This window comes from Gracilinanus agilis, chromosome 2 (genome assembly GCF_016433145.1).
Source record: "Gracilinanus agilis isolate LMUSP501 chromosome 2, AgileGrace, whole genome shotgun sequence".
NCBI lineage: Eukaryota > Metazoa > Chordata > Mammalia > Didelphimorphia > Didelphidae > Gracilinanus > Gracilinanus agilis.
The window spans coordinates 64,132,748-64,149,311 of NC_058131.1; the positions used below are offsets into that span (position 1 = coordinate 64,132,748).

The window sequence follows — 16,564 nt, forward strand, 5'->3', positions numbered from 1 at the left end:
GTGAGGAGAGAGAATGAGAAAGAGAGGAGGGGGTGAGAGAAAGAGAGAGGGAATGAGAGAAAGAGAGAGAGGGAATGAGAGAAGAAAGAATGAGAAAGAGAGGAGGGAGAGAGAGAGGAGAGAGAATAAGAAAGGGGGGAGAGAGAATGAAAGCGGAAGGGAGAGAGAGAGAAGAGAGAATGAGAAAGAAAGGAGGGAGAAGGGGAGAGAGAATGAGAGAGAGAGAGAAGAGAGAATAAGAAAGGGGGAGAGAGAAAAGAGGGAAGAGAGAGGGAGAGAGACAGAAACAGAGACAGAGAGAGACAGAGACAGAGAGGCAGAGAGAGAAAGGAGGGGGCCTGTGTGGATCAATTGGTACTTAAAAAAAAAAGAATTAAGGCTTTTTATATACAATTGTTATTCAATCATGTCCAATTCTTCATGACTCCATTTGGGGTTTTCTTGGCAAAGATACAGGAATAGTTTGCCATTTCTTTCTCCAGCTCTTTTTATAGAGAAGGAAACTGAGGCCAGTAAAGTTAAGTAACTTGTCCAGGATCACATAGCTAGTAAGTGTCTGAGGCCAGATTTGAACCCTGACTCCAGGTTTGGCGCTAACCACTGTTCCACTTAGCAGCCCTGCTAGTCTTTTTATTTTACAAACATGCCATAAATCTTAAGCCTCAAGTAAAATAAGGTAGGTCAAAACTGCCCCTTCCTTATTCCCAAACTTCCCTTTCTGGTTACCCTTTCTTGAATCCTTATCTGGGCAAGTCAATAAATCAGTCAATAAACCTTTGTTAGGGACTACAGTTTGCCAGACATTGTGCTAAGCTCTTTGAATATGAAGAAAGGTAAAAGACTTGTCCCTCTCTGCTCCCACGGAGCTCACAGTCTATTGGGGGAGACACCATGCAAAACAACTCTGTATGAACAAGTTCTATGTAGGAGACATTGGAAATAATCAACAGAATTACTAGCAATAAGGGGATTCAGGAGAGGCTTCCTGGAGAAAGTGGGGTTTCTGTTGGATCTGAAGAAAGTCTTGAGTTAGAAATGAGAAAGGAAAGCATTCCAAACATGAGAGACAGAAAACACTGGAAGTCAGAAGATGGAAAGTTATGTGGGAGGAACAGCAAGGAAGCCAGTGTCACTGGATCATGGATTTTCTGGAAGGAAAAAATGTATAAAAAAGACTAGAGAGGTGAGGAAGGGCCAGGATGTAAAAGACTTTAAAGGTTGGAGGATTTTATATTTGGTCTTGGAGGTCATAGGGAGCCCTGGAGTGGATGGAGTATAGGTCTGCCCTTTTAGGAAGATCACTTTGACAGCTAAGTGGCAGATGGACTGGAATGGGGAGAAACCTGAAGCAGGGAGATCAATCCAAAGGCTATTGCCATATTCCAGGTGTGAAGGGATGAGGACCTCTACCTGGATCAATGGCAGCTATGCAGACCAAGAGAGAGGGACTCACTTCTGCAAGAGATGTGGTAAATGTAGAAGCTATAAGACTTGGCAACAAGAATGGATCTTGGGGTGAGTGAGAGAAGACTCTGAGGATGAGTGATATCCAGGAAGACAATAAGCCCCTTCAGGGCAATGGCTATTTTCATTTTTGTCTTTGTGTCTACAATACTTAGAGCATTCTTGGAACATAGTAGATGCTTAATAAATGCTTAGTGAATTTAATTCTCTTTGACTTTGGGGAGGGAGGGCGTTCATCTGAGGGTTTTTTTTTTTCTTCCCCAAGCCTTTGATATGTTTCCTTTGCTCATTATAGGGCTTCAAATTTATGGTACTACTGGCTCAAATCTCTTCTCTGTATAATATTTGTCTAGTTGAGCTGCTTTTCTCATATTTTTAGCAGCATTTCCACTTCTTCTCATAACATATCTGAAACTAAGATGTTAAAGCCAAATGAGGCAGTCTTGTAACTGATGGAGAAGTGAGCTTTTTATAAAAAAATTTTTATAGGTCTTTCCCATTTTTGCTATGGTTATTCTGCCAGATTCACCCTTAAATGACTTGAAAAAATCAAATAAGTGGTAAATTATTAAAAATTGTATTTATTTTTAACATTTGTTTTTTTAAATGTTGAATTCAGAATTCTCTCCTTCCCTCTAGCCCCTTTCCCACCCATTGAGAGGCCAAGCAATATATCACTTAAACATGTAAAGTCATGCAAAACATATTTCTATATCATGCATGTAACAAAAAAGAAAAGAAAATGAAAAAAGTAGGCTTCAATTTGTACTTTGAGTCCATCAACTATTGCACTTAGGGTAGATATATTTTTTATCAAGGATCTTTTGGAATTACCTTGGATCATTGTCTTGATCAAAGCAGATAAGTCTTTCATAGATGATTATCATTGCAGTATTGCTATTATTATTATTACTGTGTACAATATTCTCCTCTTGACCTTATTTCATTTTACATCAAATTCATCTAGATCTTCTCAGTTTTTCTGAAACCATCTTATAGCACAATAGTATTCCATGACAGTTATATACCACAACTTGTTTAGCCATTCTCCAATTGATGAGCATTTCCTCAGTTTCCAATTCTTTGTCACCACTTAAAAGGTCAGCAATAAATATTTTTGTACATAGGTCCTTTTTATTTTTCTTTGGTCTCTTTGAGTACAGACCTATTAGTGGTATTTCTGAGTCAAAGGGTATGCCAAGTTTTATAGCCCTTTGGGCATAGATCCAAATTGTTCTTCAGAATGGCTAGACCAATTTACAACTCTGCCAACAGTACATTAGAGTCCCTATTTTTCCACATTTCCTCCAGTTTTTTAAATTTCTCTTTTCTGTCATGTTAGCTGATCTGATGAATATGAGGTGGTACCTCAGAGTTGTTTTAATTTGCATCTCTCCAATCAATAGTGATTTCAAATATATTTTTATGTGACTATCAATAGCTTTTGATTTTTTCTTCTGAAAACTGCCTATTTATATTGACTATCCATTGGATAATGGCTTTTATTTTTATAAGTGTGGCTCAGTTCCCTCTCTATTTGAGAAATGAGGACTTTATCCGAGGAACCTGCTATAAGCAATTACATTTATTAAGTACCTACTCTGTGCCAGGAACCATGCTAAAAGCTAAGAGTACAAAAACCAAAAGAAAGTCCTTGCCCTTAAGGACCTTCTTATAATCTAACAAACAAGCAAATATGTAAAAGGACGCTACGTAAAGGATAAATAAGAAATTATTAAGAGGGAAAGCAGTGGAATTAAGAAGGATTGGGGAAGGTTTCCTGTAGAAAGTGGGTTTTGCCTGAGACTTGAAGGAAGCCAAGAAAGGATGGAGATGAGGTGGGAGAGCATTCTAGGAATGGGAGTACAGGGAATGGGAAGCCACTGAACAGACACAACCAGGAGTTGGAATGTCTTATGTGAGGAACAGCAAAAAGGCCAGTGTTACTGAATCACAGAATAAATGGAGAAGCATAGGGAGGCTGGAGACGCTAGAAAGGGATCAGGTGGTGAAGGGTTTTGAAAGCCAAACAGATGATTTTATATTTGAGGCTATGGGCAAGAGAGAGCCACTGATGTTTATTGAATAATGGGGGGGGGGGGGAGGATGTTTGTGACATCATCTTATCTATACTTAGGAATATCAATTTGAGGACTAAATGAAGGATGGACCTGAGTGCTGAGCCTGCAGTCAGGAAGACTCGAGTTCAAATCCAGCCTCAGACACTTAATAGCTGTGTAATCCTGGGCAAGTCACTCATCTGCCCCTTCTACATCCCATTAACTTACCAACTAGGCTGTGGTCCGACATTGACACTCAGAGGTGGGGCCACTGAGCTTCAGATTCTTGGAGCCTCAGATGACAGCTGAATTCCAAGTGGCCATCAAAGGTGGATGCGCAGCCCTGAAAAGAGCAATTCCTCCTTGGAAACCCATCTACCCTCGACACATAGTAGATGCTTAATAAATGCTCGTGGCTCACTTGCCACTTATGTAAAAGAAAAAAAAACCTCTTCTCTAGGCAAGTTACATCTCTTCAATAGGCTCCATTTTCTCCTCTGCTAAAAGAGGGGTTAGATGAGCCCTCGAGTCTCATTTTCCAAGTCTAAGGATCCTAGGAACTTTTTGGTTTCCATTTTTTTCATCAGTCAAATAAAGGGATGGAATTAAGTGGTCCATCGAAAACCCTCGCGCCTGCGCGGCCCTTTAGCGTCCCCTGCCGGGAGATTCGAGAAGCTGTAGAGGTGTCTCCGTAAAAAGTGCGGCTGCGCAAGGACGCAAGGGGGTTCAGGGTGGCTGCGCGTAGGCTGCGGTGACCCGGACCTGGGACGTAGTGCGCCTGCGTGGTGGGGGCAGGGCATCCTGGGGTACCGGCGCGGTGGTTCCTACTCCTCCTCTGGGGCGGGAGTGTAGCAGGCGTGAGGCTGGGCCCGAGCGGACCATGGCGCAGTCCGAGGTGGGGAAGCTGCCCAAGGAGCAGAAGTACGACCGGCAGCTAAGGTGAGTCGGCTGGGGAGGAGGCGGCAGGTGCTTCCGCCGAGCCCCGGCTCAGGCTTGGCTGCCCAGGAGAGCGCCTGGATCGGCTTGCGCTCAGGCCGGGCCCCGCCTGCCCCTGAGTGGGAGCTGGAGCCTGAGCGGGGCCACGGGCAGTGGCCTGCCGTCAGGACGGAGTGAAACGCCGAGGCCTCTCTGACGGCCCAGACAGTCAGACTCAGCTGTCACCAGCTCCTCGGGAGGAGCTCGGCGGGTCCCGCCCACCTTGTGGGGCCTGGACTAGCAAGAGAGGGAGAGGGCTGGATCTGGGAGCATTGAATGTCGGAGCAGCGAGAAGTCTGGGAGCCTTGAGTGTTGGAGCAGAGGGAGGCCTGGGAGCATTGAATCAGATCAGAGAGAGGTCTAGGAACATTGAGTGTCAGACTGGTCTTGTGGCATTGAGCATCAAACCAGAGAGAGGCTTGGGAGCATTGAGTGTCAGAGCAGGGGGGAGTGTTGAGGGTCAGGACATATAATGTCAGAGTGGGTAGAGTCCTGGACAGAGGTTCCATGCACATTGAAGGTCAGAAGATAGCATGTCAGACAGGGAGGGGACTTAAAGCATTGACTGTCAAAACAGAATATCAGAGCAGATGGGGTCTTTAGAGAATGGTATGTCAGAACAGAGAAGCGTCTTACAACATAGAATGTCAGCAGTAAGGGGCCTTAGAACATAAAATGCCAGAGTAAGAAGAGCCTTTGAGTATAGAATGTCAGAGCAAAAGGGACATTAGAACCTGAACCTTTCAAAATTGGTAGGGAACTTAGCACCTAGAATGTTAGAGCTAGGAGGGACCTCAGGGATGGGGAAATTGATGCCCAGAGAATGCTTTGACCTTCTGGTACAGGTACCCAGTAGCAGAGCCAGGATTTAAGCCCAGCTCCTCCAACTTTGTCTAATGGCCTTTCTCCTGTTCCTTATTGCCTTCTTCTGTGGGTGAATGTTTACATCTCAGGGTCTCCTAGGAAAGGCAATCCCCTCCCACCAAATAAAATTCTTGTCTTTTGTACCCTCTTCCCTCCTCCTATTCTTCCCTTTCCTTCTCAATCATGCCAAGATTAAGTCACATCCTCTGCCCTGCCATCTGTTATCAGACTGGGCTAGTCTTGTCTCTAAAGATGAGATGTGAGGGCAGGGAGAATTCTGGGACATAGCTGGAGAGGCCCTTGGAGATAGTTCAACTGCTTCATTTTACAGGTGCTTGGAGAGGGGAAGCAACTTGTTAAATGTTACAATGAATCAAAGAGCAAAGCTGGAACCAGAATTTGGGACTTCTGACTCCTTGAGTCTTTCTCCCTCTCTGTTTTCATTCTTCCTTCAGCCTTAAAAGTCAAAATTATAGATCTGTCTTGAAGTGGTTGCTTGTACCACTTATTTGAAACAATCATGTTTCCTTTACCCTGGAGCTAATTATAGACAGTGTCTGGGGGCTGTAATAAGAGTGTAGCTTCATTAGATTGCACTTATGGGTTTTCCCCTTGTGATTCATTATACATTAATTTCAGTATTAGGTATAAGGTATTATGCTCCACAGTGTGAATTGATTCCAGGATTTATAAAACAGGGCCCCTTGCCTCCAAGGAACTTCAAAGAATGTTTTCCAATCCTTCCCTTTCAGTCCCCTGAGAAAAGAGAGTAAATTTGGCAGATTCCCTAAAAATCATACTCTTAGTATTAAAATCAGGGCATTTATAATATGAGCACAAGTGAATGTGATACAGAAGTAATTCAACAAGCATTTATTATGTATAACGGATTGTGCTCAGCACAAAGATTAAAACAGTGTACTATAGCTTGCCTCATGGATGCTCTAAAGACTGCATTAGGAGGGCAGCTAGGTGTTCAATGGATGGAGAGCCAGGCCTGGGGTTGGGAGGTCCAGGGTTCAAATCTGGCCTCTGGAAATTTCCTACCTGAGTGACTCTGGGAAAGTCACTTAACCCCGTTACCCAAGCCCTTGCCTTTTTGTCATAGAGTTGTTCCTAACCCAGAGAAAAGATTCTTTTAAAAAGGCTGCATTTAGGAGTTACTCTACAAGAAATTCAACTCCTTACTTTCTTTCACCTTTGCAAACTTTACGGTTCACTGGTTTGATGATAAGAGATGTGAACAGTAAGAGGATTGCAGTTCCATTGACACTGCTTCTTTATTTTTGGCAAAGTTTTCATATTCTACTTTTTCTTTGAAAGTAATGTTCTCTTGGGCCAGACACTGTGCTAGTGATTGGAAATCAAAGACAAGAGTGATGCAATGTGGCCATGGAGGTAGAGTTAACAGGGTTTTTAAACAAGTGCAGGAAGCGGAGTCTCTTCATTTCTGTACCTATGGGGCTGGCATTTTCTCTCTGCGCTGCTATTTATCTCATTAGACCATCTCTGGTGGGCCTCATCAAGGCCTATGCCAGTTAAAGGTAGAATCAGATCTAGAAAGTTTTGCATGTGCGTTCTCTCTCTCTGTCTTGCTATCCCTAGATCTAGCAATATCACTCTCTCTCTTTTTTTTTTTTAAACCCTTGTACTTCGGTGTATTGTCTCATAGGTGGAAGAGTGGTAAGGGTGGGCAATGGGGGTCAAGTGACCCAGGGTCACACAGCTGGGAAGTGGCTGAGGCCGGGTTTGAACCTAGGACCTCCTGTCTCTAGGCCTGACTCTCACTCCACTGAGCTACTCAGCTGCCCCTATCACTCTCTTTAATAATAAATGCTTATAAATCTGGTAATAAGCCTCCAGATCAATTTTTATTACACTAGTAGGAGAAACAACTTATATGTAATATATAACTAGAGGTATACAAAATAATTATAAGGGAATTTTTCAGAGGAGGGTTAACAGGCATACAGGATTGTGAAGAGCCTGTTATAGGAAGGACCATTTGAACTGACCTTTGGAGGAACGTAGGAATTCTGAGAGACATAGAAGTAAGTAGTAACATGTCCTGGGATTGGGTAATAACCTAGAAAAAGCCATGAGACTGACTATGGAATATCATGTGTAAGGAACAATGTGAAGGCCAATTAACTGTGGAATGTGTAAAGGGAATAATTTATAATAAGCTTTTAAAGGTGTATTGGAGCCAGGTTGGGAAGGGCCTTACAGTAATGCCATACTGAAGAGTTGTATTTGGTTCTATAAGTGATAGGGGTCACTGTAGTTTATGAGCAGGTACTGATATGGTCAGACCTTTTTTTTTTTTTTAACCTTTACCTTCTGTCTTAGTATCATTTCTAAGGCAGAAGAGTGCAGGCAGTTGGACTTGAGTGACTTGACCAAGGACACACAGCTAGGAAGTTACTGAGACCAGATTTGAGGCCAGGCCCCCTTTCCCTCCTCCACCCCCAAAAAGGTTCATTTTCTTTTTTGTGGGATCGAACTTAATTTTTCTGGGTAAATTATTCTTGGTTATAAGCTTAAATCTTTTGCCTTCTGGAAGATAATATTCTAAGCTCTCTGTTCCTTTTTATTATTGGTAGTTGCTAAATCATGTATGACCTTGACTGTGACTTCTCAGTACTTAAATTCTTTCTGGCTGCTTATAGTGGGTTTTTTCCCTTGGATTTGGAAGCTCTAGATTTTGGTTATAATGTTCTTGGGGCTTTTTATTTGGGACTTCATTTCAGAAGGTGACCAAGGAATTTCTTTTATTTTCACTTTGTCCGTTGGCTCTAAGAGAGCTAGGCAGTTTTCTTGTATGATTTCTGGAAATCATGAACTGCCTTTTTTTGGGGGGGAGGGTCATGGCCTTAAAGTAGTCCATTGTTTTCTTAAATTATCCCTCCTGAATCTGTTTTCTAAGTCAATTGTTTTTACATATGCTGTTTTACACTTTCTGCTATTTTTTTCCAGTCTCTTGATTTTGCTTTAGTATTTATTATTGTTTCATGTTATCATTAACTTCTATTTAGTCCATTCTAATTTTCATATAATTTGTTGCTTGGGTAGGGTTTTCTACTTTTGTGCTAAGCTGTTAACTTTCCATTTTTTTCTTTTATAAGCTTTCATTTCTTTTCCAATTATTTCTTCTAGCATTTTTGTTTTCAGAATAATTTTTTGGCTCTTTTAAAAATCTCTTCCTTTATCTCTTTTAGGATTTCCAGTTGAACTTGTGCCTAGGCCATTTGTTTCTTGAGACTTTGCTTACAGATGTTTCAGAATCATCCTCTTCTGGGCCTATGTCTTGAGTGTCCTTTGCCAATATAAAACTCTTTATGGTAGAATTCACTTTTTAAAAATTAATATTATTGTTTTTAATTAAACCTGTACCTTCCATCTTTTTTCCCCAAAAGTCATAGAGTAGTATTTTTATTGTTTAATTTCTCCATGGTTACATGATTCTTGTTGTCTTCCTCCCTCTTTCCTCCCCCTCCCAGAGTTGATAAGCAATTTTACTGGGTTATGCATATATTATCACTCAAATTCTATTTCTATATTATTCATTTTTATAAGAGTAATCTTTTAAAACTAAAACCCCAAATCATATACCCATATGAACAAGTAAATCTTGATTTCTACTCCTACCCTTCTTTCTCCAGATGTGGACAGCATTATTTCTCATAAGTCCCTCAGCGTTGTCCTGGATCTTTGCATTGCTTTTAGTAGCAGAGTCAATCACATTTGATCGTCCCGCATTGTTTCAGTTACTGTGTGTAGTGTTCTCCTGGTTCTGCTTATTGCACTCTGCATCAGTTCATGTAGGTCTTTCCATTTCTTATAGAAATCAAGCAGTTCATCATTCCCTAGAGTATGATAGTATTCTATCACCATCATATACCACGAGTTGTTCAGCCATTTCCCAATTGAAGGACACCTCATGTGGAATTCACTTTTGTTTGCTCATTCTTCCACTCTTCTTTCTGACTTCAGTCTCTATGTTAAGGCCAGAGATGAGGTCAAAGTCACACAACTACTGTTTGCTTCTGTATTTGCTCCTGGCTTAATACGTAGCCTAAGGCCTTTGACTGCTTCTTACCCTGGGCCACTATTCCTAGGTACTAGTGCTCTCATCAGTCCAGACCGGATCTGTGACTCAGTATTGGGTGGATAGTGAACAAAAGAGATGCCGATTGGCAAATGTTTCTTTCCTTGCAAAAGAGCAGGCCCCTCTGTGCCAGATCTGGTACCTCCTCTTGTCTTGGTACACAGTTGCAGGCAGGCTTTTCTTCAGTCCCTGTGGTAGAATGCTCTGTGCTTTCCCTGTTCTTCAATAGACTCCGACCCCAGGATCTGTAGATCTCTGTCTCCCTGTGCTGATTAGGACTAAAGTAATGATTCCCTGTAATTTTCTTAGATTTCCCAATCAAGACTTGGTCTGTTATATTTTCTAAATCTTTATAGAATAGTTGTGGTGGAGAGTATGGCTATATTCCTTCTATTATAGCTGGTTTCCTGCAGTAGCTTTTGAATTGGTCTTTTGACTCGTCTCTCCCCTTTTCAGTCTATCCTCCATATAGATGCTGAAGTGATATTTCTGAAGAATAGATCTGATCAAGGCAACTAGGTAGCACAGTGGATAGAAGCCCAGGTGGGACAAGAGGAAGGAAGAGAAGCATATAATGGTAAATGTGAGTGAACAATCATTAGGGACTAAACAAGGATGAATTTACTTACATTCTAATATGGGGTGATGACACATATATCCCCTCAATATACTTTCATCATCTAGAGTCATAGAGGGTATCTTATAAGAGAAAGGGTGACAGGGCTTTTGTTTTTCTTTTTCAATAGTAGTAGGAGTGAGAGAAAGTGGATTTTTTTGTTGGAGAGGGGGAATTAATTTTAAAAGGAAGGTAGTGGTTGAATGCAGCTAAGCTTAGAAGGGGAAAAGTTAAAAGAAAAAAATACTCACTTTGAAGAGATATAAGAAAGAGATTCAAATTTGTAAGAATAAGATTCCTTAATTGACAAATGGTCAAGAGATATGAACAAGCCGTTTTCTAAGGAATAAATCCAGACTATTAATAGCCAAATGAAGGAGAAAAAAGCTAAACACTATTAATTAGAGAAATGAAAATCAAAGCAACTCTAAGTTTCCATCTCAAGCCCCTCTGTTTCATAAAGTTGTCAGAGGAAAATGTGACAGATATTAAAGGGGCTGAGGAAAAACAGGTACATTAATGCATTGTTGGAAGAGCTGTGAAGTGGACCAGCCATTCTTTTTTTTTTAGAACCTTTTATTTATTTTTTGTTGTTTTTTTAACATTTAATAATATTTATTTTTTAGAAAATTTAACATGGTTACATAATTCATGCTCTTATTTTCCCCTTCACCCCCAACTCCCCCCCCATAGCCGCTGCACATTTCCACTGGTTTTAACATGTCATTGATCAAGACCTATTTACAAATTGTTGATAGTTGCATTGGTGTGGTAGTTTCGAGTCTACATCTCCAATCATGTCCGCCTCAACTCATGTGTTCAAGTAGTTGTTTTTTGGACCAGCCATTCTGGAAAGCAATTTGGAAAGATACTCAACAAATTACTAGGCTGTGCATTCTTTTGTGATGCCAGTAGTAGGCCAATACCTCAATGAGATTAAAGCAAAAGGAAAAGGACCCATGTGTGTAAAAACCATGATAGCAGCTCTTTTTTGTGGTGTCAGAGAGCTGAAAACTAAAGGGGTACCCATCAACTAGGGAACAACTCAAGAAATTATAGTATTTTAATGTAATGAAACATTATTGTGCCATAAGAAATGACACAAGGTCCCTTTTCATACTAATCTGGAAAGACTTATAGGAACCGGTGCAAAATGAAGTGAGCAGAGCCAGATAGACATTTCATGTTTGTAAAGATAAATAACTTTGAAAAGCTTAAGGCCCAATCAGTGCAATGATTAACTATGATTCCAGAGGATTGATGGTGAAGAATGCTTCCTGACAGAAACATTCATTTATAAATTGGCCAATGTTAAAATTTGTTTTGTTTGATTAGTATTTCTTGTAAGGTTTTTTCCTTTTCTTTTGTTTTCCCTTGGAGGACTGGGTGTGGAGTAGGGAGAGAAAGCAAATGCTTGTTAATTTGAAGAATAGACAAGACAAAAAAAATAAGACTATTAGAGTAGTCTAGATACAAGGTAAAGGTGGCCTATGTGAAGATGGTTAGACAGCTGTAACATTCTGTTGGAGGTGGAATTAACAAAACTTAGAAACTGATTGGGTAATGGTACCCTCACCAGAAATGGAAAAGTTAAGAAGTTGTTTGGATTTGAGGGAAATGCTAATGAGTTTTATTTTAAATATTTTGATTTTAAGATGCCTTTGAGATAGCCAGATTGAAACTTCCAGAAGGTAGTGTAGTATTGGTGTTGCAGGACTAGAACTCAGGAGTGATACTGTCTGGATAGGTAGATTTGAGAGTTACCTGCATAAAGATGGAAATTAAAGCCATGGGAGCCCATGAGATCATCAATAAAGAAATTATAGAAAGAAAAGAGGGCCCAGGACAGAGTCTTAGGGTTTACCCAGAGTTATGTGATGGAGATCTAGGAAACGAGATTAAAGAATGATCACATGGGACAAAGAACCATGATAGAGCCTAGTAGTGTCATGAAAACCCAGAGAATAGAAAGTATTTAGTAAGAGAGGGTGGTTAGCAGTATCAAATACTTCAGAGAAGCCAAGAAGGATGAAGCAATTAAGTTTGGTGACCAACAATGCATTGCTAATTTTGTTTCAGTTGACTGATGAGGTCAGAAGCCAAATTATAAGAGGCCGAGAGATGAATGAGAGGAAAGTGAAGATAGCAAATGTAAACCACTTTTTCTAGGATTTTGGCTATGGAAGGGAAGAAGCCTATAAGACGATAGTTGGAAGGGAAAATAGGGTATATGTAGTAAGGGTTTTTTAAGAATGGTGGAAACTCAAGTGTATTTGTAGGCAATAGGGAAGGAACCAGTAGATAGGAAGAAATTGAAGATTAGAGAGAAAGAAGTAATGAATACTGGAGCAATGCTGGAGGAGATAGGAAGGGATGAAATAAAGGGTACTTGTTGAGAGAGAAAGGAATATCTTATTTTTCAGAGTCGAGAGGAGTGATGGCGAACCTTTTAGAGCCTGAGCACCCAAATTGCAACCCTCATGCCACATGTGAGCCCCCCACCTTACTCCAGATAGGGGAGCGAGGAAGTGCTCCCACTGGACTGCTGGGCAGAGGGGCAGACGATGAGTGAAATGTCCTCAGGCACACAAGGGGAGGGGAGCAGCCCCCTCTGGCACACATGCCATAGGTTCACCAACACAGGTCTAGAGTAAAGGATGAGAGAATGAGGAGTGATGTCAAGGGGCTTTGATAGATAAAGAAGGTGAGAAAAGAGAGTTGCAAATTGCCTCAATTTTCTCAATATAATATAAAGCATGATCCCTCTGGTGAAAGGGCAGTGGGGAGGAGGTGGTAACTTAAGCTGTAATATCACTTAATCAACAAAGTGATAATTTCTATATTACCTCAGTGCCCTATTTATCCCTTCTTAGCATTCTCATTAAAACTTTTCTCTCTGTATCCCAGTCATCTCTCTATCTCAGTCATCCATTCCATGTATTGTAAGCTACCTGACTCTTCTGACCCATTCTTTTTTTTTTTTTTTTTAATCCTTACCTTTCATCTTAGAATCTACTGTATATTGGATCCAAGGCAGAAGAGTGGTAAGAGCTAGGCAGTAGGGGATAAGTGACTTGCTTAGGGAAACATAGCTGGGAAATGTCTGAGGGCAGATTTGCAGATTTGACCCTAGGACTCACCATCTCTCAGCCTGACTCTCTTATCTGTTTTTGAATTAAAAAAAGGAAACTGGGTAAGGTGTCATTAACCTTGTTATTAGCCTTGATCAGTTATCATCTCTGCTTTATTTTTTATTCAAATGGGCTCACTAGGTAAAAATACACATCTCAGCTCCTTTTTTACATATTTCTATTTTATGATTTGAATTTATTATATGTACTATTAGAAGAATTATTAATAATCAATATATTAGTTAATAAGGGAAGTGATTACCTATTGGAAGAAAATTAAGACTGAAGATATCCTTTCTTTGTTAATGAACAGTGTAGTGTCCTTTTAAGTTGTTTGGGCTTCCCTGTGAAACTTCAAAAACATTTGAAGTTTCTTCTTTTCTTGTTTTATAGATTATGGGGTGATCATGGACAAGAAGCTTTGGAATCTGCTCATGTTTGCTTAATAAATGCAACAGCCACAGGAACAGAAATTCTTAAAAATCTGGTATTGCCAGGTAATACATGTGAATTATACAGTTTGGTGGGAATATTCTAAATATGCACACACACACTTATATATGTGCATATATACACACATGTACTTGCACACACGTGTGTGTATATAAATAACACACATATTTAACTTACTTTGGTTTTTTTCCCCCAAGGTATTGGCGCATTTACTATTGTAGATGGAAATCAGGTCAGCGGAGAAGATGCTGGAAATAAGTAGGTTGGCTTTTTTCCACAAATATACACACTGAGTAATATTTTTGTTTCTTTTCTTATGAAATTATTTTACTTCCCAATTATCTTGCATACTTCCAAGTTTGTAAGATACTTTTATTATCTTCCTTCACAACATGATGAACATGTAAATATGTATTGCAGGATAATAATATATATTTATATATAACCTATATATCATATTAAATGTTGTCTTGGGGAAGAGGGAGGGGTAAGAGGGAAGGACAGAATGTGGATTGAAAAATTTCCAAAAACGATTATTGAAATCGTACTGATATAATCTGGGGAAAAAATTAAAAACTTAAAAAATTCTTTTAAAAGTACATACATTTAAATATATCACCAAATTATATATGTATAATATGTATATAATATATAAAAATAATAATATTTTGCATTTATTTAGTACTTTTCAACTTACAGAGTATATTTCAAGTACACCATCTCATTTGATCTGGATAAATGTGAATGATGTGAACCAGTCTGTTTGGTATAATAGGAAAATATTGAAGATGGAATGCAGAGTCTTGGGTTGGCATACTGTTTCCTTTGAGAGTAGATAAACAATTATCTTTTCTAAACTTCCATTTTTACAGATGATGATCTGTAAAAACAACAAATAATGTTTGTATTGTCATAAAAGTCCTGTAACAGTGGAAGCATGGGGCGTGAAGGTGAACCTTGATTCTCACAGGCTGTTCTAGAAAAGCATAAGGGCTGACAGATTCTGCTAAGATGAAAAAACTTTGAGTATTGTCTTGATGACTCTTGTTTCTGCTGTCTGCAGGCCAGTCAAGCTTAATGTAGAAAAGGTTCTCACCAGAAAATTGACTACTATGTGATGAATTCTTTGACTATTGTGACCTGTGAAAAAGAAAACATAAAACAAGCCCAGGCCTGTGTGGCCCTTTCAAACTTTGCATTGACAGTGGCAAAAGATGGCAGAATTGCTAAGAAAAGAAACATTAATTTAACTGACAGGTCAGCAGTTAAAAGTTATCACATCAAGAACACCAAAAGAACCTAGAAATTACCCCAGTCAGTGAATATTTGATATACTTGCCAAATGGAGAGCAAGATATGATAACCAGGAGCAATACCACTTTGGAATACAAGCTTGTTTCCAAAATATGGAAGATAATTTATTATGGACAAAGTAGCTTCATAAAATAATGAAAGCGTCCATAGTAAAGTTCGGAAGAAGAATGGACCTGAAGAGATATGTATTGCAGACAACAAAATTTGAAAGTCTTGAGGAGTTAATTTTCAAAATTTTCCAAATCGGAGAGGATCCCAGAAGAATGGGAAAGATGATGGATGATGGTTACCAAAAATAGGTGACTTAAGAAGACATTAGTAACAATGTCATAAATATATATAATACTCTCCAATATATAACTCTCTAGTAACTGCTGTCTCAGATGAGATAATATTTGTAAAGCCTTTGCCTGCCATATAGTGAATGCTATATAAATGCTTGGCTCCTTCTCCCACTAAATTACTGTTTTCTCATTTTTCTAAAGTCTTTGAGAAAGGGCCACATTACATATTGAAGGTCTCCTTAGGGAAATTAGGAGAAAGGAATAACCAAAATTTCACAGGCAAAGTATATATCCCTATTTTACATCTTTACTGGTGTATACTCTTAGACTATTGTTTGCTGATTATATATAAAAGCACTTGAATCATTTAGGTAAAATATTTATAAAGATTTGCCCCAAGGAGTCTACTAGCATATATTTACACCTATAGTCTACTAGCATATTTTTACATATTTCAAAATTAAACAGTCCATCCAGCCACAGGGATAACTTTAACAGACTGATGAGTTTTAACATCAAGAGAAGCATCCAACATGGAGATGAGACATCCAGGATGTTCACCATTGTCTTGGAGAGAGTGCTTTATACAAAATTTAACTAATATAGAGATATTCTCTTGATAAGGAGATTTTAGAGATGCTCTCATTTACAATGTGACATTGTGCTAATTGCTTTAAAACTTTTCAGGGCATTCTAAGAGATATGTGATTCCTCAGTGGAGATTGGTTTAGTAATGTTCAATGTCATAAAGAACACCTTTTGACCAGTTTGTGATACGTGGATAGGTGACTCATCGAATTAATCCATTTGTACTTCTATCTCAGGACATGAGGAGACAGGGGCAGAATAGAGAGGTACAATGGATTGTCTAGGAGGAGGGCCTGGCTGTATCACAGTGAGAAAACTATGTCTTGTTTTCAGGGATCCCTAGCTATATCATTTTGTCCTAGGATGAACTATTTCTCTTAGATCATAGAACACCATAATCTTAGAAGATAAACAATTGCAGATTTCCCAAAGAACAACTAAATGCATCTATGCCTATGGCCCAGGTGCAAGTATCACCATTTTACTGAAAATGGTTTTCATGGAAAAGAGCGATAGAAGACATATTTAACCAGAAATAGAAGTAGATTAGTCATATGATTCAATTCAGCAAGAATGTATTAAGCACCTACTACCTTCAAGATATAGCTGCTAGGCGTTGACAATACAAATACTAAAACCAAAAAAACAGACTCTACTCTCCAAGAGTTTGCATTTGGAGGGAAAACAATGGGTACCCAGATAGGGAA

At 39.4% G+C, this 16,564-nt stretch overlaps 1 protein-coding gene across 1 annotated transcript in view; it reads left to right on the forward strand.

The window, feature by feature from the left end:
• Positions 1-4,325: 4,325 nt before the first annotated feature.
• The window catches only part of NAE1 (NEDD8 activating enzyme E1 subunit 1), a 55,437-nt gene continuing 43,198 nt past the window's right edge, over positions 4,326-16,564 (forward strand). The window contains exons 1-3 of the mRNA XM_044663232.1: positions 4,326-4,463; positions 13,612-13,715; positions 13,869-13,929. Of these exons, the coding sequence (XP_044519167.1) occupies positions 4,405-4,463; positions 13,612-13,715; positions 13,869-13,929 (224 nt within the window). The 5' untranslated portion in view covers positions 4,326-4,404. The remainder of the gene's footprint in view (positions 4,464-13,611; positions 13,716-13,868; positions 13,930-16,564) is intronic.